The sequence below is a fragment of the Epinephelus lanceolatus genome, chromosome 11 (assembly GCF_041903045.1).
Source record: "Epinephelus lanceolatus isolate andai-2023 chromosome 11, ASM4190304v1, whole genome shotgun sequence".
Lineage (NCBI taxonomy): Eukaryota > Metazoa > Chordata > Actinopteri > Perciformes > Serranidae > Epinephelus > Epinephelus lanceolatus.
This window is the reverse complement of record NC_135744.1, coordinates 5,824,556-5,847,084: the sequence shown is the minus strand read 5'-3', so window position 1 is coordinate 5,847,084 and position 22,529 is coordinate 5,824,556. Positions and strand designations below refer to the sequence as shown.

Here is a 22,529-nt window from a genome sequence, read left to right as displayed (position 1 = left end):
GCCACACCTATTGATCCACAATATACATGCTCTCTCACGCAAATACTGTATTGTAATGCATGTTAACATGTATTAATGGATAAAGCTTGAAATATTCCATATTTTTCTTACTATCAAGTAATCCCATTTATAGACCAAAAGCAATGATATTTTACTTCTGAAATCCAGTTTACAAGCCATTTCATTTCAAATGTACCTCATCTGCCGTGGTTCTCTAATATATTTAATTTATTAAGTTCTTTGAAATCAGCTCTGAGCAGTTCTCCATCAAAGTCAGATTGTGGAACTTGATTTTATTAAAATCCTCACATGGCATTAATTTAAAAGAGCATTTTCCCCCACTCTGTACCTCGTTCAATTGAATCCAAATTATATGTCTTTTTAGTGCTGGTTAGACTATAAATGGTAGTATCAGACCTTAAAAAGACATGCCAATCAAATACCACTACATTCATCAGGGTTCTCTCTACATCTTACATGTCTTTTGAATTTTTTTTATGTGTTTATGCTGCCACCTCCACCGTCTCCATCTGCGGACTGCCACAGAGCTGTGCTGCAGCATCTTATCATGCTCCTTTCAGTTGATCACAGAGCACTGAGAGGAGAAATACACCCTGGGCTATTCATGTATCTGTGTAGCTGAGTGTGTTGTCTGGGCCTGAGAGTTAGTGACTTCGTGGATGCCAAGACACAGCGAGCATCTGTAGAGCACCAGAGGGTAATGCATGCCTTGTCTCAGATGGACAGCGGGAGGGAGTGTGTGTTGCACTTTCAGAGTAGAGAGCCTGGCAATTTCATGCTCCTTGGCGCGTACAGCACTCACCCAGGTGCAATGCACTGTGAAGCTGGAGGAAGAATGGGGCATTAGGAGATTAAGAAGCAAACACAACTTCTCCAATAAGGCAGCTTTTTATTTATTTATTTAGGGGTGACATGAAAGTATGGTCAAGGAGTTGAAGGCTTTAAGAAGTTTAGATGCTGAATGTTTTAGATTTGGTTCAGCAGTTTGCACCAACACACACGCAAACACAGTTAAGAGCCCTCATCTTACGGATAAGTTATATGACTTCCTGTGTATCAGAAGAATCTCAGATTTGATTCTACCACATAGATTTGGACAAATATCCCAAGAATGGACAGAGAACCAAAGACATTAGTGTTTTAAATTCCGCTGTTTATGCATGCATGTCTTTCACATTTACACCTAAATTCATGAGACTGATGATTCTCATATGACTGCCATTTGTCTTGGTCCAGACCTTGGAATCTGCCCAGACCACTGAGTTGACTTATTTGTCTGGCATTGTGACATAAAACAGTGGTTTCTCAGCTGAAATTAAAAAACGCCTAGTGAGTGCTACAGGGGGCCTAATGATGTTGTCATGCAACCAGTGAGGGGTAAAAACAACAATGGCGAGCGCTATAGACAAGATAGACGCCGCTAATGAGGCTGGTCTAAACCAATGGGCCTAATTCACCAATATACTGTATGTGTAGAAATGTTCTTACTCTGCACATAAAATAATTATGCACACAAAATTACCATCGGATTCATGATGTTATCACCATGCATATGTTGGTGAATCAGGATCATTCTAAACTGACAGGAGCATACCCGCAATCTGCCATCAGCTTAATGCCAAGCACCCATTTCTCTCTATCAGGAAATAAGTTTGCCTAGATATGTGTCATGGAGAAAATGGTGAAGTTGTTTCTATGCACATATGAATGCCCTGACACACCAACGTCAGACTGACAGCTAGCATCTGTGAATATAATGGCAGTCATAAACGCCTGATTAACCATTCGTCACTCTCTGCAAACATGTTCAAACATGAAGGTATGGACTGTAACATCTTCCAGCAAGGTTAGATGTGCCACCTTAACAGCTGCTTTAATATTTTTAATATACCCTTCGTACCTATTAATAGGCTACCAATTTCTATGCAATAAAAACTGAGAGACTCCATCCAGCTCTGATGTTGATGTCGCCATGTTGTTACCGGCTTCTTCTTCTTCTGTTATGCATTTAATGCTATTCGACATGCGCAGAGCACCTAGGTCAATTTGGATAAGATTGACTGTATACATGCAGGAGTAATTTGACTTCCAATTGCATTATCTGGTTGTGATTGTCTGAATGTGAGAAATTTAATTTGGTGCAATTTCAGTCATATTTACATGTTCACATGTTTTAAAAATCCGGTTTTAGTCGGACTAACACAATAATTCGATTTTCTCTAATGTCATGTAAACGTTATTAGTGTCATTGTCAACAAGGTCAGAGAGATGAAAATGTGAGAAGATGGAGGTGGTGATAATAAAGATGATGATAGCAAAAGGTGAATATAAGGTGGTCTCTCGTGACGTCAGGCAGGTAGAAATGGGGAGGGAGCAGCCAGGCTCTGTGCTGGGCTCTCTGTCCTTTCTCTTGGCCATAGCAGGGGGCTTTTCTGGCAGAGAATTACAGTGTGGAGAGTCAAGGAGCTGGTACATTTTCCAGGGGAGATGCGTGTGGCTTGTGTCGCCACACAGCTGGTGTGTCAGGTGTCAGAAGCTGACTAGTGCTCTGTGAATGGCTCGGGCTAGGTCAGGCTTGGGCTCCATATTTTATGTGATGATCTTGGACAGGCTAGGTCGGGCTTAACTTTAACTGGGTTAGTTTGGTTCAGTTTGTAATTTCTTTGTCCTGTTGAGAACTTAAATATTTGTGTGTACACATTGTTTGTGAATAAGGCCCAATGTCTCCAGGGGGATAAACTGGCAGGAACTGAAAATAATATAATAATTATGTTGTTTGTAGAATCTTTGTGTTTTCATTACCTTCGAATGAGCTGGAATCTGCCATGTTACACTGCCATGTTTCTACAATAGCCCAGATCAGACAAGCCAAACACTGACTCTAGAAAGGACTGTTTGCGTTGTTGTGTTGTCATGTTGGCCAACAGTATCCCCTTTGCGATGAGCAGTGTTGGCAAAACATCTATTTCTTAACATGAAACTACTGTAGTCAGTGTTTTTGTGCTTGTCGCTGCGGATAGCTTAGCTACCCTGAAAAACCTCTTGAATGTCTGGATCGAGGGTCATAAGGACAGAGAGATGTTGTATGCTGTAAAGCCCTGTGAGGCAAATTGTGATTTGTGATATTGGGCTTTATAAATAAAATTGATTGATTGATTGATCTTAAGTTATCAGAGAAAAAAGATGAGCACACATCAGAAGGTGCTAGATTAGCTCTACTTTGATGAATTAAGCAGTGTTGGAGAAACACTGATTTGTAACCTGAAACTATTCTGTATTTTTACCTATTTTGATCACCTGGTCCATTTGTTTTGGAGAGGAAGAGACCTCTGCAGATAATTTGACTCCTGGTGAAAACCTCTCGAAACTAGAATAAATTTCAGCTGGTTGCAATCTGCAGTCTTCGCTTCTAGAATACACTAAATCCCCTTAAATCTTTCACACTGGACATTTAAAACGTCTGGGAAACAGGTATGTTGGCATGTATGGACTTAAAATGATGTTAGATTCAGACAGATACACTGGTCTCTAGTCTAGTCTAGTTAGAATAAATCAAATCCCCCTCTACCAAATCAGTTAGACTGCATGCATGTCCTAACTGTGTCCTCCTCTGGAAAACTGCTTTCCAAATGACAGTTTCTGAAGTCCCTTCAGGAGCTGATGGCAAATTATACCCGTCTATTTTTATAAAAGAAAATTGGCTGTGAAACAAAAAACACTAACCTAATGTTAGGATTACAAGACTAATGTTTATCAAACTTCAAACTTCTGACCACGCTCCAAATTCTCCATGTAACACCCAATTTCAAAAATATACTGTAGTGTCCTTGAATTGAAAACAGCAGCAGACTGTTTATGGCCTCCATCCTGTTGCTTCAAGTAGAGCAGCCCACAATGCATTGCTGACTACAGTACCAAACCGTTTCACATGTATCCAGTATTCAGACTCATCTCGCGTGACCTTGAATTTAATAAGCCTTTGTTTATCTCTCATACCGCTACAGTAAACAAAGAATCTAAAAAAAAAAAACATTCTTGATGATCTGAAGAAATCAGGGTCAACATTCAACAACAGCAAAACTATGTCAATATATCCTTTTATGAACCCTCACACAACTCATGCAGTATAATCCAAGTCTCCTTTATCCAGTTGTACGCTCAGTACTTCCCAAACACGCATTTTCATTATAACCTCACTATATAAAACACTTCTGTCTGACTAGTGTGCCCTGAGAATGCCTGTGCACGTGTGTGTGCGAACTTCGCATGAGCAGAGTTCAAATGCACATCGGTCGTGTGCCAGACTGCTTGTACTGATGTGTTTTAAATTGTAAGGTTTTAGTGGAAATGCATGTGTTTGGGAAGTACTAGTCCTACGACTGGATAATACTGGAAAAATATCAGGAACTGTAATATCCTTTGATTCACTGAAACCTGGCTAAATCCTGGACAGCACCATTCAACCAGGAAGCTCTTTATCTATCTGCAAATCTGACAGAGCAGAGGAATCTAGCAAGACAAGGAGAGGAGGCATGTGCTTTACAGTGAATAAGGACTGGTGTGATGGTGAGAATGTGAGGGTGCTGTCTTGTTCCTGCCATGGATCACTGCTATACGCTGTTCAGAGGTGGCTGTAGTGCAGTGCCATGTTCAGGAGCATGTGGCCATATTGTTGAGCTGATGGGATCACCTTTCACTGGAGTTGTACCTTGTATAACTCCATGTTACAAATTGATTGATTGATTGATTGATTGACTGAAAGTCACAGAAGGAAACAGACATGACTGACAAAACATGGAGTAAATTGAAAATTCACAGCCCAGAGACCAAGCAGCATATCTGTCAAACTACACTTCTAAAAGCTGCTTCAGGAAATGAGTGAAGGCTTAGATCAGCAAATGTATTTTATTGTACATTTACAAAACAACAAGAGTACAAAAAGTCAGTCCACAGACATTTTTTTTGTTTGTTTTGGAAGGAGTATATGCAAATTTTATCTCACAACTGCAGCAAACAGTCCCTCAGACGATGAGTGGAGGGGACGAGGGAAGAGCGGGGGGGTTACAATCAAACTTTTATAAAGCCTGTCTGTCTGCTGGCACAACGTTTTGCTGCAGAGAAACCAAAGGAAACATAGAAAAGTATGACATTCTTAGCGGACTAGATGGGTGCAGGGATCCCGGTGGGAAAGCGCTCAGGCTGGGGCGTCCTTCCGGGAGCGAGAACCCACTCATTTTGGCTTTTCTGACTGCCCCTCTCGACCAGCAAACACACTTTGTGCTTCATATTTTCTGTTGTTTTGCCATCACAACAAGAGAGTGCAACAGTAGTTAATGCTTTTTCCAAAAAGTATACATTTTGACAAAAAGGTTGGCACATTCAAGAAGACATGAGCTTTTTTATAACAGACTTTTTTTACATTGTTTTTTTTTTTTTTTTAATCCTCATAAATACAATATACGTCTCTTTCCCTGTATCCAGAGCCCACAAAAGAACAGTACAGACACAGGTATTTACAAATCAAGGGAGAGGAATGAACTCGATTGCTCATAAATAATCATAGTAATACCAAAAAACATGATGTAAAGTCCGTTGTTGCTTTCTTTCACAGCAATGACACAGAGTCAAATGTCCTGAAACACAAAACTTTTTCTCTTGTCCGGCTCAGTGTGTCCATGGTGGAAGGATGGTGGTTGATGGAGGCATCGAAGGTACACTGACAGTCACTGGTGTTCTTATCTCATTTCCTGCGGAGAGAGAAATATTTTAACACCAATAAAAAGTCAAACTGTTACATAAAACATGGTGTGATAAGTTTTGATTTTGATCAGTCAACAGTTGTCAGCTCATCATAGTTATTATATGACGGGTAGCAATAAGCTGGGAGCAGATGGCAATAGAAGACTCATTCTGGGCATGGTTTTGAATCACAATTGGTCAGTTTTGTCAAGAGTGAGTCAAGACTGCTTTGTCATCAGGTGAGGACTTCAATCCCCATTTCCCAATGACGATAATACACTTTGTCTCCCAAAACAGCATTTATAGGCTTTGACACACCAAGCCGACGGTCGGCCATTGATCAGGCTGTCAGTGAGCACCTGTTGCCTGAGATTTTGCAGTCTGACCTGCACCGTTGGCCCTCGTTGGCCCATGTCTATTTTTTTTTTTGCCCGATACCTAATGTTGAATCTGCTTTAGAGCTGATGGAGCCTGTCGGTGAATAAAATCACTCTGATTGGCAGTTCAGCTCAGAGCATGAGAAAAGAAATGGAAATGAGGAAAGTAGACAAAAGGTTAAAGTCCAGATGGAGTGAAATTGAATCAAACTTGTCACATAAGGTAACATTATTTTTTTTAGTCGCTGAAGTTTTCAGCAGAAGCAGTTCGTAATTGTTTGTGCTATTGTTTACTAGCACACAGTAAGTATAATTTCTTCTTTCAATGTCATGTTGAGTTTTTAATGTGCTAACTGGCTAACTAGTGTCCGGATTAAGTCCTGTCAGTCCTCTGATTTCCCCTTTTCAATGACCAAGACTACCGCCCCCTGCTGATGTGGAGAGTTATTTCCTCTCTTAAGGGGTAGAAGGTATGTGCTGGTAGGCAGTTGGCTGTAGTCTTTGCAGTGTGTTCATGTGCAACTTTTTGGGCGAGACACAGGTGAAGTAAAAATGACTGAGCCTCCGTCGATGTTGATTTTGCATTTTTGGACTTTAAGATTAACTGCACGCTGTTTACTGCTTCTTAACAGTAGCTTTTCACGGTGTTCCTGGGATGCTCAAACAATTTAAAGTAATGTGGTGTATTTCTGTAAGCTATGCTATATATCAAATAAACCTGAATTACTAATTTTAAATGTCAAAAAGAAATGCTTTATACTTGGAATCAATCAATGTGAAACTAAAGTTGTGGAGTAAACAGTCTCTCTGCCTTTTATAATTCATGTTCCTTGAGTATATAAACCAATATTTTGATATGGGAGCTGTTGTTAAATGCAGACCCCTATGAATTCAATTCTTAAAGAATTTCTTTGTTTTTTGATTCTTTGTTTACTGTGGAGGCATGTGAGAACAACAAAGTTTTGTATTGCCTACCAGTGATTCTATATTTGATATGCCCCCTCTGTACACATGTGTATTGTGTCCTCAGCCTCAGAGCTGATGTAACAGAGCCAAGGATGCAACAACTGCCTGGTTGTCCACCTGGGTCAAAGGGCAAAGATAGCAGTCAGCAGCACCACAGGAAGACGGGGTAACCTAATCCAGGCTTCCTGTAGAAACACCTAAACTTTACTGCGGAGCTTTCATGTCCCCAGCAAGGCGTGAAAAGGCCAGTAAGGGTCAGTTGGGGGGTGAGGTGTTCCTTACTGCTCCACAGGGGGGTGACCCGAGAGGCACGAGATATAAGGTAGCTCTATGTGTGTATGTGTTGAGAGCAAGTGAAAAGAGCAATTGTGTGTGAGTGTGTCACTTTTACAATATGCCTTGCTACATTCCCATGTCAGATGTGTGTTGAGGTCAGTGTGGATTGACCCGTGACAGGGCCATCCTTTCTCTCTCTCCACACACAGGCAGCTTTATGATGACGCCTCAGGTTACATGCATTAAACTTAACAACTCCAGCACTAAAGGAAAGCATCAAAGCTTCTATACTGTCCATTTCTCATAAACCCACCCTTATGAAGGCCAACTTAGTTTAGTTTCTTTACCTCTCAAAGTAAAGTCTAATGGTTTGCTTATAACCTCTTTGGTAGTTGCTCTATGGCAATTTAACTTTGGAGGATCCTCTTGCCCAAAAGTAAACTAAAAGCAGTGGTGCAAGTAACTACATTTATTAACTAACTAGTAACTAATAAACTCAGATTTCAACTTTTTATACTACCTCTGTCCAGTGAAAACCATGTCCCAATTTGGAGATTCTGAATTTGATATTTTGTGATAAACTGAGGGATTAAGTCTTCTTTATGGGTTTAAATCCTCCTATTTCTGAAGATCAGTAAAATATTTTAAAAGGCTTCCCAGCTGGCCACCAATGCTGTTAGATGTTGAAATTTGATTGTATTTAGGTTTCTTTATACTAAATTCAGACAAAACTGAAGTTATTGTTCTTGGCCCCAAACACCTCAGAGTCTCTCGATGTAAAGATATAGTTTCTCTAGATGGCAGTGCTTTGGACTCTAGTCCTCGGAGTAATATTCAATCAAGATTTGTCTTTTATTTTTCATTTAAAACAAACCTCACGGACTGCACTTTTTCATCTGCATAATATTGTGAAAATTAGGCCTATCCTGACCCGAAAAGATGCAGAAAAATTGGTCCACGCTTTTGTTACCTCTAGACTTGATTACTGTAACTCTCTATTATCAGGTAGCTCTAATAAGTCTTTAAAAACTCTCCAGCTAATTCAGAATGCAGCAGCATGTGTACTAACAGGAACTAAGAAACAAGATCATATTTCTCCTGTTTTAGCTTCTCTGCACTGGCTCCCTGTAAAATCCTGATTTGAATTTGATTAATTTAATTTTTCCTTCTCCTCACTTACAATGCTCTACATGGTCAGGCTCCATCATATCTTAGAGAGCACTGCACTCTAAGAATGCAGGGTTCCTACAGTCTCCAAAAGTAGAACGGGAGCCAGAGGCTTCAGCTATCAGGCTCCTCTTCTGTGGAACCATCTTCCTGTTTTGGTTCAGGAGGCAGACACTTAGGCAGAATTTATACTTCTGCGTTGAATCGATGCCGTAGCCACAGCGTAGGCTCTGAAAAATGGGTAACAGTCTCCACATTTAAGACTAGACTTAAGACTGTCCTCTTTGATAAAGATTATAGTTAGGGCTGGCTCAGGCTTGCCTTGAACCAGCCCCTAGTTAGGCTGATATAGGCCTGGTCTGCCAGGGGACCTCCTACGATTCACTGAGCCCCTCCTCTCTTTCTCTTTCTCTCGCTCTCAGATTCTGAAAAGTTGGTTCTTTTTTATTTGCTAACGTTAATGTCCCATTACTGCATGTCACTAACTTGGCTTCTTCTCTGGAGCCTTTTTGCTCCACTGTCTTGCAGGTTTCCTCGTATCACAGCGACGCCTGGATCGTGGGTCGTGGTTGCACTGCTGCCGTGGTCCTGCCTAATGCCTCCTTCTACTGCTGTCATTATTAGTCATACGTCAACTATTTATACACATGTGATTATTATTGTCACATACATTTGCTGTCATATATTAATATATACATATCACATACATACTACCAAAATACTATCATTATTATAATAATACTACTATCATTATAATAATATTATTACTAAAATTAATGTTATTGTAGCTATTGTCCGCTGTGCATCTCTCTCTGTCTCTCTCTCTCTCAATGTATCACTTTGTCATACGGATTACTGCAATTTTATTATGTTGATCTGTTCTGTACACACCACATCTATTGCACGTCTGTCCATCCTGGAGAAGGGATCCCTCCTCAGTTGCTCTTCCAGAGGTTTCTACCATTTTTCCCTATTAAAGGGTTTTTTGGGGGAGATTTTCCTTATCAGCTGTGAGGGTCAGAGGACAGAGGGATGTCGTATGGTGTAAAGCTCTCTGAGGCAAATTGTGATATGTGATATTGGGCTTTATGGATAAGATTGAATTGAACTGAATTGAATTGAATTTGGATGACTAAATTCAATGTCGGTACATCTAATGCCAATGTAATTTTGACGTAGAATACTGACAAAAGATGGTGTTGATATTTTTTGGTGTTAAATTGTGTTGCTACGTAACCAAAATGAATGTCTTTCAAATGCCAACATCATCTTGATGAAGAACGACATTAAGTCAAAAGATATGGAGAATGAAATCAAACATCTGCAAAACTTTATGCTGCTAATGTCCACACAACCTGAAATTCTAATGCATTATACATTTAAGATATCGTCATCCCAGTTTTCATCCCAACCAAAATTTGTCTGTCTGATGTAAACATCTGTCTTATATCATAAAGACGTCTGGTGCCAGACGGTTTTTGAATTATTACTTGTGATAGGGTATTTTCAGTGTGGTGTTGATACTTTTACTTTGTAAAAGCTCTGAATAAAATGAATAAATCTAATTAAAAGATGGATAATCATGAATAAATGCTAAAAACAAAAAAGGGACATTGACATTAAAATAACATTACAGAGATAATATCCAATAAAGCAACTATAAAATGGAATGAAAACTGAAACATGAAACAGAAGATGTAAAAGCTTAAACAGAGAATTTCCTTTCCCAGTTTTCTTCTTTGTTAACATTTAATAATAGCCTGATTATCATTAAAAGTAGGATAAGATACCACCCTCTGAGCCATAGTTGCATCAAGTAATTTGGACAACTTTCTATGCTTTCTATCAGCTACTACCTCTGTCTACCTACAGTAATCTTGAGGGACATGTCAAATACATGTACGTTTTTCCTCGCTAGTGTGAAATACCCAAAGAGCTTTCCATTCGGCTGGCACAGCTTGTTCTGCCATAAAAGACACCAGCTCCTCACTAGAGAGCCTGCAGGGGGTGCATTTAAAGGAGCGCTCCCACAGTGAAGTGAGGCCTCAGAAGTGCACTCTAGAGAAAGCGGTGGGCGTGCACGCTTAACATTGTTTCTTACTGTAAAGCCTATCCTGGGTAGACAGTAATGGTAGATCTGTATGTATGAACCTAAGAGCATGTTGCTGTGAATGTGTGTGTGTGTGTGTGTGTGTGTGTGTGTGTGTATGTGGGGGGGGGGGGGGGGCAACAAGGGAATGTAGAAGCTCTTTTCATGCGCCTGCACATATAAGATTATGTGTGTTTTATGGAGCGCGAGTAATGATATGTAGATAAAACTAAACCACAGGAACCTCTCCATGGCAGGAACAGTCTTTGTTCCAGCACTCATAAATATCTAAAAGCATCAATTATTAAAACCATTTGAGGTGAAAAGAGAACATTTTTCCCATGCATAAAACCGCAGTGAAATTATAAAATCATTAGTGTCGCTGTATCTTACCTCATTGTGTTTCCTGGCCGAGTTGAGCCCTCGAGAGCCTGTGGAGCCTCTGGACGAGGAGCTTCCTGTGGTCGAACAGTTACTGGACATCTGACTCCTGGAGAGGTAACCGGCCTTACTGCTGTATGGCATCATCTCCTCATCTGAGGAGGCAATAGTAACAGAGACAAGATGGGGTTAAAGAGAGGGATTTTAGTTTATAAGGCAGTACAGTCTCTTAGTAGGAAAAGAAAGGTTAATAAATATCTTATCCAGTGATATATCTGCTGGAGAAATGACCATTTAAAACTGCTCTAGGCAAGATTTTTCTTTGCTAAAACCCCTATAAATTCCTTCCATTTGTCCATATTTAACTCTGGTGTTTGGTATGGTTATTAGCTGTAACTGTTCTTCACAGAAGGAGGTAAATCAAAAGCCAAAATTTAGAATTTTCTCTTAAACACCTGTGATTTCCTGCACCAGGGAGGCATCATGTTGAGGATTTATGGATTTTCTAGACCACTGCATGTGTTTTATTTATGGCACCATAGCTGCATGTTATAAATGTTATAAAGTCATTCATAAGGAATGACCTCGCAACCAGTCATGGACACAAGTCTTTGTCCCATTTACTCTACTGTGTAGCACTGGAGGAGAGAATACTGCAGTGCAGTAGGAGGGCATAAATGTGGAAAATACTACATCTGAGCACAGTTACAACACTGCAGAATATTACTCAGCTTCAGTGAAATATAAATGTGTTGTCTATTTACTCCATTTCTGATTTCTAGTGAAATATTTCAGGATGAACATTCACTCCTTGTGCTAAATTAGCTTTTGCTACCCTTAAACTAAAGTCTGACTGAAATACTGCAAAATATTGTCTCACTGTCAATGTGTCTTTGTCCCGAGCCTTTCCGTTGGTGGCTGCTGCTGCTGCTGTATTCAGTCCTCTCCAGGGAGGACAGAGCGCTGTTCACCACATTGCTGGCCTCCATGCACTCCTGGGGCCCCTGCAACCTGTCCTCTCCTGGGGGCGGCTCTGGAGGTGGGGGCAGGTCTAAACAGAGAGAAGAGGAGGGAAAAACACCCATAATGAATATCTGAGTTAAGGATGTAAGGAAAAGATTTTGTGCTTCTTTTTCATTCAATGCAAGTTCATCTTAATGTCAGGTTTGTGTTATGTAATAGCCTTACATGGCTTTCAGAAGGAGAATGAGAGCATTTTGTTTTTGTTTTCCTGTGCATAACTGAGTGAACCCAAGAGGCTCGTATCAGCCCAGTTTTCCTTTAAAAGCACAAGGGCACGTTTAAGTTAACGCTGACTTCCTGCTTGTTAAAATGTATGATGCACATGCAGCCATGTGCTGGTGAACTGGTTTCAAGGTTACTCTATTCATAATGCAATGCAATGTAAGATCATTATCATTCCCAATCTGTTTGTAAAGGGGGTTATCTGGCACACATATGGTGTGTGAAGTCAGTGTGTCTGAAAGCTAAGATTTTAAATCAAATCCATGTATATAACCAGGGCCGGTAGTTTCACATTACATCTTTGCACCAGTATTCAATCACAGATAGTATCATAGAATATCTGTTTATGTGCTGAATTATTATTGACAAACTTACTAAGAGCGTTAAATAGTTACAGAAAATAACTGTGGACATGATTTTGTAATGGTAGTAGAGCTGCATATTCAGATACTGGAACTATTTGATGCCCTGCGACAGTGTCATTGTCACATTCATGCAAAATAATACCTTTATTTCTGAACTCTTTTGTGTATGTTCAGTAACACTGAATTTGAGAAAATGTCAAAAATGAAAAACAGAAATGCAGCTGTTATTGTTCCCCTGCCCCTGAAGTGGAATCCAAACTAAAATCCACTCACCTCCTTGTACATCTCTTCTGTAAGCTGAACTCTTAGAGACCTTTTTCTTCACTCGTGATTTTTGGTTGGGAGGAGTGCATGTATCTGCTGGGGATGAGCGACTGTGCACTGTATGAGGGAAGGGAAAAACAATCAGACAGTGTTTTTTTCTCCATACTCAGACACTGAGCTTTTGATGTACTCAATGCATATGGATTAGTGAGTCAACACAGTTGCATACATGAATGTTCAGCTTTTATAATCTTGTTTGCTAATGTGCCTTTGTGTGTTACATGCAGGCTGGTATGTGGAGCACATGGCGCTGCCAGTCACTTTACCGGGTGTAGTCGCGCTGCCACTGTCTTCATTCAGAGCTGGCCCCTGGCTGTGGAGGCAGCGATGGGCAGGACTTTGGCACTGCAGCGTGCCAACCTCTGATGAGCCGTGATGCTGTTGGCCAGAGAGGTTGGGGTTGGACTGGGTGAGCAGCGGGCTCGGCGCCTGGGGAACTGGCACTGGACCGCAGGGTAACCTTCTGCTATGGGAAGTAAGGGCAACGTGTTACTGGAGAGAACAAATCCATGGAGTCTGAAGTTCAATCATTGGGTTTAGAGGTGAGGGTGATGAAAAAAAAAAGCAAATCGTGTCTGTTAATGTTTTGCCTGTCTTCTCCTGTTATGAGTTTATCTGCATCATTGTTTTTTATTTGGATAACTGAAGGTCTGACCAAGGGATTAGCCATTTGGCTAACAATGGGCAATGTGCATTATTGCTGTTAAAACATTCAATTACTCACAATGATATAGTATTTGTTGAATATGTAAAAGTGATTGTGGTTGATGTGTGAAAATGTGCAGCTACTAGTACAAAATGAGTATGGCCAAGTTGATAATCATAACTATTTGTTGAGATTATTCATTGATTTTAGGGATGAAAAAAATCATTTTTTTTGTACTTTCAGGTTTAAATAAACAGAGCACTCCTTTCACTTCTATGTTGAGCTACATTTCTGCTAATGTACAAATCGTTGCATCAAAATAAGACAGGTCCTAATTCACAGTGTATCTCCTGGAAACACTATTTCAATAAAAGTGTAACATCTAATTTCTGTGCAGGATGTTTTTCTGAACGCTTCTGGAGGCATGTCATCTTCCAAATGGCCTCTCATTGTGATCCATTGTTGTCACCCACCTGCATTTACTTATGAATTGCGTGACAAATGTTTGCTTGACTCCTGTCCACCCTTTTGCACCCCGACCTTAGGGTGGAAACCAGTCAGTGTTTTAATGTAAACAGTCATGTTTTATGAAAAAAAGGTTTTCAGCTTAATTCAAGTGCATATGTTCCTGCTCCAGGCTAAAGTTGTCTAAAGTTCATTTTTTCTTCGCATGAGCTGACCCTGTTCTTCAAGAGCACCTGCATTTTTCTTGAGTTTCATATGATAAAGACAGTCCTCAAATACCACTACCTTGTTCACGATAAATAAAAGTATGTTTTGGACACATAGGTTTGTCTGCATTCAGTGAGGTTAAGTTAGCGACCCTGTTCTTCTTGACCTTCATGCAATTCTCTTACTACAGATTGTGGTGTATTCTGAGGAAGCTGGACAAGTTAGTTGCACTGCTTTGCAGCACAGACACGTCTCATACACTCTCAATCCAAATAATTCCAAACAAAAGATGATGCTCTGTATAGCAGGGCTAGCTTTTCGCCTTCTGCTCCAGACATCTAATTTAAGTTTTTCCCATCTGCTATACAGTTGATTGCATACTACTCTTCTACGCTACAACTGGAATGCAGCCGTAACACTCTCGCTGTTAGTTTAGGAAGTGCTTGATTTGATATGCAGCAGAGTTTTAAATGAGTGGAGAACGCATTTAAATTACAATATTGCAGTCAATCACGTTCATTCAGTTGTAGGAAGCCAAATTCTGGATCGAGATTAACAGCCGTAGCAGCTACAGTGTCAAAATATATTGCTAAAGTGAGACATATTACTATACACTTAGTATCTACAATTTGCTTATATTAGCCCCTAAGCTACTGGTCATACCAGACCAAGGAAGGCTGTAGTGGCAAAACCCCTGAGTGTATTGAGGTGTTGACTGATTGATCTGAACTAAATAACAATAATTGCCATGCTGTTGCATTATATTGTTAGTAAAGAAAGTGTCCTTCTGTTAACTGAGCAGTGGACAGTAAAAACTCAAAGGAAAAACATGAGGATTATCAACAACATAAATTTCCTTCAACAAAGCAGAAAAGGAGGTTTGTATTCAGTAAAGCAGATGATAGTGTGTTTGTTCAGGAGCTCAGGGTCATGAGTTGCTGTGGATTCAAGTATGAACACGACCATTAGCTACCAGTCAATACCAAGCCCGTTCAAATACCGTGACAGCTGCTGGCCGTCTGCTTGGTTGAGGCGGGGGAGGTCATGGGATGCTCGGGTCTCCTCGTGAGGTGACGGGGTGAGCGTAGCCGTCGACTGGTGACTGTAGGAGGTGGCTGGAGAGGAAGCGTTGTTTCTCTGCGGGGGAGAGGGTCCACCTTCACAGCCCTCCATCAGGTAGGTCCTCTCCGGGAGAGGAGGACACCACTCCTCATCCGAGCTACACAGACAAAGAGGAGTGTTACAGCCAAATGATACAGTGTAAGACATGCAGCTGGGTTTTATCTTCATGGGCTCTTAAAAGACATTGTTAAGGGACCTGTTGTCTCACTGGTGCCTTCAGTTTCAGCAATCTATGAGGCTACTTAAACATTAATACTGTTCTTTCAGGCTCGACTGAAGTAAGAGGGCCTTGCCGTTGGCAAAACTGTAGGAGGCTAAGTTTCCACTTGGGTGGGATGCTGCTACGAGCATCATACTGAATGATAGTTTGCTCTGAGGTTGCAGAGAGCAACTGTTAAAGAGGAACACAGCAAATTGTGTTTTAAGGGTGGGGAAAACAGCTTAATCACTAAAGCAATTGACCAAGGCCAAGGTAATTGAGTTGTTAAAGCCAGGGGCATAAGAGCCACGTTGGGTTCGATACTTAATGTGCCTGTTAAAGCTGACGGTAAGTCTAAATGATGGTGAAGCAGTGTAATACTAATTTATAGAGATGTGTGTGGGTGTGAAAGAGAGTGTGTGGGAGTCTGACTCACCCTATGTCCATGTCCTCGTGCTCTGGGGGCTGCTCGTCCGTCTCACACTGTTCAAGCTCTCCAATTGGGGGAGGTGGTGGCAACGCCTCCATCCAGGTAAGAGACGGGGTCTTGACAGCTTTACCCATGGCCTTCTGCTTGGGCTTACCTATAAAACCAACAGACAAACACAATGATTCACTTGAAGAAGATACTTTGTCACATTGGGCTGATATGTCATGAGCAGAACTGACACATGGCACACACGACACATATCCCAGAAGGCCTGTGGTTGAAAGATATTAATAGAAGTATGAGAGTAGAGCATGGGACACCAAATTTGTAAAGAGCTTTTGTCTTTGACACTTCACAAAGATTTTTTTTTCCCTGAGGTGCAGCAGTGGTGCTAAGTCAAGTTAAGTTTAGGTCAGAATACAATCAGATTAATAGAATAGAAAGTACTGTTCGTATGAAAAAGAAAAAAACAAAACAAAAAAAGTCCAGTAATAAAAAGTAATAAATATCAGACCTGACTGATTATTTTATCTTTGGGTGGAAAAATGCACCATTTCATGAAGCCCAAGATGCCATCTTCAAACTGCTTGTTTATTCTAACAACTGAGAACCTTAAAATATTCAGTTTAATATCACACACAACAAAGAAAAGCAGTAAGTCCTCATAACTGAAAAACTGAAACTATGCAAATATTGGTGTTTTTGCTTGAAAAATGAGTTGATTATCAAAATAGTCGCATGATAATTTTTTTGTTACTTGACAAAAAAATCTAAACATAACCCTTTCCTTCACAAATTTGTTTAAATCTCTGTAAGTGAGTGCTTTGCCAGCATAATCCATAATCTATCCACCCGACAGGAGTGGCAAATAAAGATGCTGATTACTACACAGGTGTGCCTTGGCATGGTCACAATAAAAGACTATATAAAATGTTCAGTTATATCACCAAACACAATGCCACAGTTTTTAGGGAGCATTTAATTGACATGCTGACTGCAGGACTGCCCTGAGCTGTTGCAACTGAACTGAACTGAATGTTCATTTCACTATCATTAGCTGTCTTTAATGTAGTTTTTCAGAAATTTGGCAGTACATCCCACCAACCTTACAACCACAGAACACACCAACCCAGGATCTCTATATTTAGTTTGTTCAAACCAACTGTAGCATCAGATGTCCAAGTGGCTTGCTTTAGGCAATATTACAGGTGACGAAGCCAAATGTGGAGGACCTGGGCTGGTATAGTTATACATGGCTTGTGGTAGTGAGGACGGTTGGATGTACTGCCAAATCTCTGAAACATCACTGGAGACATCTTATGGTTGTGAAATTAACATTCAGTTTGCAGGCAGCAGCTCTGGTGGATACCCCTGAAGTCAGAGTGGTAATGATCAATCATGTTTGAGCGGCAGGTAAACAGTCCCTGTTGAGAGGCAGCACACATGGGCCTATCATTAAATGCCTATTGTTTGATGAAGATTTAGCTTTATATTAGCTTTATATTCATTCATTTTCATTCATATGCATATATCTACTCGTAGAGATTAGCTTAAATAAGTGGCATGCAGAAGAGGAAGCCTTGGCCCAGATATCTGCTTGCTACAATAGATCTCCTGAAATATTGGCCATTGCTATGATTGGTCAGCAGAGCTGATGCGTCTAGAGGTAGAATGGGGATGGAGAGGATTGGGGAGGCAAACTGGTACCAATCAATGCATTGCTTTACAAACAAGCACCTCTGGTAAGAAATGCTGCATGAAATGTCTATACTGAACAAAGACAGAGAGGAGTCGCCTTCCTCACCGTTGCAGCGGTCTGGCTGGGCGTACTGAGCTCCAGAGGGTCCCGGCTGGGTGATCCAGTGTCCATCATCCTGCTGCTCGCCACTGTGGGCCGGCGCCTGCGTCTGGTTGGTAAAAGGCATGATGGAGGTGGAGGCATAGGGAGCTGTAGAGTTGTGCTGGGCGTAGGTAAAGCTGTGCAGGTCTTCACTGGTGGCATCAATGGTGCTGTAGATGGGACCTTCAGTGGAGCCACCCATACTGTACTTCTCTGTCTGATTCAGGTAGTTGGAGATACCAGCTTCTACACAAGCATGGAGGTAATATTTAGCACAGCTTTCTTGCTTTGTTGTGAGTCTATCAGCTCTCTTTTAAATACCACTACTTATCACTGTACTCAATGATGCTTTAACTTAATAAGAAAATCTGCCACAACAGCTATTATATAAGCACAATAGAACACAAGCCTACCATTGTAATATCTCTCAGCTGTGTCGTGATTGGTGGTGCAGCAGTTAACTGCCTCTTTACCACTGTGGACCAAGTTGGTAGTGGGCCAAGAGTCTGCCAGCCATGGATAGTTGCCCATGTTGCCTCCCAGCACGCCGGGTCTACAGAGACATTCTGGCATTAATTTAGGACATTGTGGGACACAGTGCAACAGCAACAACTGCCTAGATGGAAATACAGCACAAACAGTAAATAGAAAGCTGGATATACAGTAAGAAACATATGCAAAAATCAGTCCAGCTTAAAAAAGAGGAGAACACAGCTTCACAGAGGATAAAAATATCTTGTGGGGTATAATTTAATTACCTTCCATTGATCCCTGTTCCCTCGCCATGAGGGAAACCAACTGCAGAAGACAGAGAGAAAGAGAGAGTGATGAGAGGGGCATACTTTTTGTGGCCTACTTTGCTTTCGCTTTGTCTTTTTGTTGAGTCAAGACAATGCTTATATTATCTGAGATCAGCTGTTCTCATTTCCACATAAATGTGCAAATGTAAATGGCAACTATTTTTACTGGTCATTTTTCCTTTTCAAATTTAATCCAACTTCTCCTCAAACTTATTTAAATAAATGCCTTTGGCTGCTACTGTGAGTCTAAATGCCATTTTAGGTCATTCCCATGACTTCTGCCATAAGTGCAAGGTATCATACCAGACAGCAGACACAGAGAGCCTCAGGTCAACATTTTACATCTTAATCATTCTCCCTGACCTGCTGGAGTGTAGGCGAAGGACGCAGTGTAGTGGCTCAGCTCCTTCCTCTTCTTGCGTCGGCAGTAGATCCAGACACTGAAGCCCATGAGGATGACCCAGCAGGCTCCGCCGATGCCCGCGATGAACGCTGGCTGCTTGACCACATCGGTGATCTGCTCAGCCAGACTCACACTGCTCTCCTCACCGCTGTCGCTGGGGCCACTGCCGCCTCCACTGCCTGGCACGGAGGGCTGTTCAGCAGGCAGCTCTGGGTTAAAACAGATAGGAGGAGGGCAAAATAAGATATCATAATAAAAACTGATTGTTGATCTGTTGTTTCCATCCAATGTATTTCATACTGTAAAGCTTAAATGTTTTTAAAGCCAAACAGAGAACCCAATAAAAACCTAACTATGTACAGTACAGGCCAAAAGTTTGGACACACCTTCTCATTCAATGCGTTTTCTTTATTTTCATGACTATTTACATTGTAGATTCTCACTGAAGGCATCAAAACTATGAATGAACACATGTGGAGTTATGTACTTAACAAAAAAAGGTGAAATAACTGAAAACATGTTTTATATTCTAGTTTCTTCAAAATAGCCACCCTTTGCTCTGATTACTGCTTTGCACACTCTTGGCATTCTCTCCATGAGCTTCAAGAGGTAGTCACCTGAAATGGTTTCCACTTCACAGGTGTGCCTTATCAGGGTTAATTAGTGGAATTTCTTGCTTTATCAATGCGGTTGGGACCATCAGTTGTGTTGTGCAGAAGTCAGGTTAATACACAGCCGACAGCCCTATTGGACAACTGTTAAAATTCATATTATGGCAAGAACCAATCAGCTAACTAAAGAAAAACGAGTGGCCATCATTACTTTAAGAAATGAAGGTCAGTCAGTCCGGAAAATTGCAAAAACTTTCAATGTGTCCCCAAGTGGAGTCGCAAAAACCATCAAGCGCTACAACCAAACTGGCACACATGAGGACCGACCCAGGAAAGGAAGACCAAGAGTCACCTCTGCTTCTAAGGATAAGTTCATCCGAGTCACCAGCCTCAGAAATGGCAAGTTAACAGCAGCTCAGATCAGAGACCAGATGAATGCCACACAGAGTTCTAGCAGCAGACCCATCTCTAGAACAACTGTTAAGAGGAGACTGCGCCAATCAGGCCTTCATGGTCAAATAGCTGCTAGGAAACCACTGCTAAGGAGAGGCAACAAGCAGAAGAGATTTGTTTGGGCCAAGAAACACAAGGAATGGACATTAGACCAGTGGAAATCTGTGCTTTGGTCTGATGAGTCCAAATTTGAGATCTTTGGTTCCAACTGCCGTGTCTTTGTGAGACGCAGAAAAGGTGAACGGATGGATTCCACATGCCTGGTTCCCACTGTGAAGCATGGAGGAGGAGGTGTGATGGTGTGGGGGTGTTTTGCTGGTGACACTGTTGGGGATTTATTCAAAATTGAAGGCACACTGAACCAGCATGGCTACCACAGCATCCTGCAGCGACATGCCATCCCATCCGGTTTGCGTTTAGTTGGACCATCATTTATTTTTCAACAGGACAATGACCCCAAACACACCTCCAGGCTGTGTAAGGGCTATTTGACCAAGAAGGAGAGTGATGGAGTGCTGCGGCAGATGACCTGGCCTCCACAGTCACCGGACCTGAACCCAATCGAGATGGTTTGGGGTGAGCTGGACCGCAGAGTGAAGGCAAAGGGGCCAACAAGTGCTAAACACCTCTGGGAACTCCTTCAAGACTGTTGGAAAACCATTTCAGGTGACTACCTCTTGAAGCTCATGGAGAGAATGCCAAGAGTGTGCAAAGCAGTAATCAGAGCAAAGGGTGGCTATTTTGAAGAAACTAGAATATAAAACATGTTTTCAGTTATTTCACCTTTTTTTGTTAAGTACATAACTCCACATGTGTTCATTCATAGTTTTGATGCCTTCAGTGAGAATCTACAATGTAAATAGTCATGAAAATAAAGAAAACGCATTGAATGAGAAGGTGTGTCCAAACTTTTGGCCTGTACTGTATATACAGTAATAGCAGCCTTATAATACATGGAGGAGGCTAGAGCTGTTAGGAAATGATACAAAGCCTACAGTACTTAGCACAGAGGTGCTTTGAGCTACATGCTAATGTCAGCATGACAACACGGTCAAAATGCCAATGTAATGTCATGTAATGACAACTGTGAGCATACTAATGATTGCTGATTAGCACTATGCTCAAAGTATAGCCGAGGCTGATGGGAATGACATTACCTGTGCAGGGATTTGGTCTTAAACTAAAGTATTGGACAAACTGAAATTTTGACCTGATGATGATATTATAGCAATTAGTTTAGACTCCTAAAATGAAAAGTCTAGATGTGTGTACAAAATTTCATGGTAATCAATCAGATAGTTGAGATATTATATTATTATTATATATTATATTATATTATATTATATTATTATATTATATTAGTTATTATATTATTACAGTCTGGACCAAAGTGTTGGACCAACTGGCCAACGGGCAGACAAACCCATCCATTGGGCTACACTGTGAGCATTGCTAAAAACTGAACCGGTCTCTCTCCCAACTCATCAAATACTGAAGCTTGGTCTCCGGCACTCTGCATTGGGTACCAACACACACAAGTTACCTATTAGCAGCAGCACGAGACGCACTGGGTGGCATTTTTTGACACTCAGAACAACTGCTGTATTATAAAGAGCAAAAAAAAAAATCCACATAGGGTGGGCGGGTTAAACAACCTCAGGACTTTCACCTGGGAGATCGCTGTTCCTGTCCCATGTGAAACCAAAAGTCAATTGAGTTACTTAATAACAACGTAGTGTGCTAGTATGTGCAGCATACTATGCTCGTGACATATTTAGAGACGTATGTGACGTACGACATGTTAAGTTACATTACAATAGTAACAAACATACTTATTTGAAGCCCAACCATTATGTTTTTTTTTATCAAACCTAACTATGTGCTTTGTTGCCTTAACTTAAGTAAGTAAACCTAACAACTTTTTTTTTGTCCACATTCAAATTTTATCTTGAAAATAGCCTGTGGATTTAACAAGCTGTACATTTCCTTTGAAAAGATTTTAAAAGATATTTATTTTTAATAGACACAACACATGTAACAAGTATAAACTGATGCTCAAGGGCATCATGTGTTTGACATGTGGGCCAAGCATCAGTATTTGACAAGTAAAAATAAAAATACAAAAATTAAAAAAATGTCGCCATAATTTTTAAAGTACCAGGATTTCCACACAATTTCATGGCCAAAATCTCAAAACTTCTCCATGACATTTTAAGGACCCACAGTATTTTTTCTTGCTAAATTTGTTCGGCTTTTTTCAGACATATCAGATTCAGTCTGATATGCGTGATGGTACACAAGTCATCACACATCAAAGCATATTAAAGCTATGCTACATTGTCAGCTACAGAAAATAAATGTGCCATTATGTTATTTTACGTAGAAAGTTATCCATGGAAAATC

At 40.8% G+C, this 22,529-nt stretch overlaps 1 protein-coding gene across 5 annotated transcripts in view; it reads right to left on the bottom strand.

The window, feature by feature from the left end:
• Positions 1-4,912: 4,912 nt before the first annotated feature.
• robo3 (roundabout, axon guidance receptor, homolog 3 (Drosophila)) overlaps positions 4,913-22,529 on the bottom strand; it is a 217,562-nt gene continuing 199,945 nt past the window's right edge. For 3 of the 5 annotated variants that reach the window (XM_033644045.2, XM_033644061.2, XM_078172167.1), the window contains 11 exons: positions 19,023-19,271; positions 18,618-18,657; positions 18,273-18,412; positions 17,824-18,105; positions 16,026-16,173; positions 15,269-15,487; positions 13,217-13,416; positions 12,900-13,007; positions 11,897-12,067; positions 11,029-11,171; positions 4,913-5,768 (listed from right to left, as the gene is read on the bottom strand). In XM_033644045.2, coding sequence (XP_033499936.1) covers positions 5,757-5,768; positions 11,029-11,171; positions 11,897-12,067; positions 12,900-13,007; positions 13,217-13,416; positions 15,269-15,487; positions 16,026-16,173; positions 17,824-18,105; positions 18,273-18,412; positions 18,618-18,657; positions 19,023-19,271 — 1,712 coding nt within the window. In that variant the 3' untranslated portion in view covers positions 4,913-5,756. The remainder of the gene's footprint in view (positions 5,769-11,028; positions 11,172-11,896; positions 12,068-12,899; positions 13,008-13,216; positions 13,417-15,268; positions 15,488-16,025; positions 16,174-17,823; positions 18,106-18,272; positions 18,413-18,617; positions 18,658-19,022; positions 19,272-22,529) is intronic. The other 2 variants (XM_033644077.2, XM_033644085.2) reach the window with 2 other exon arrangements.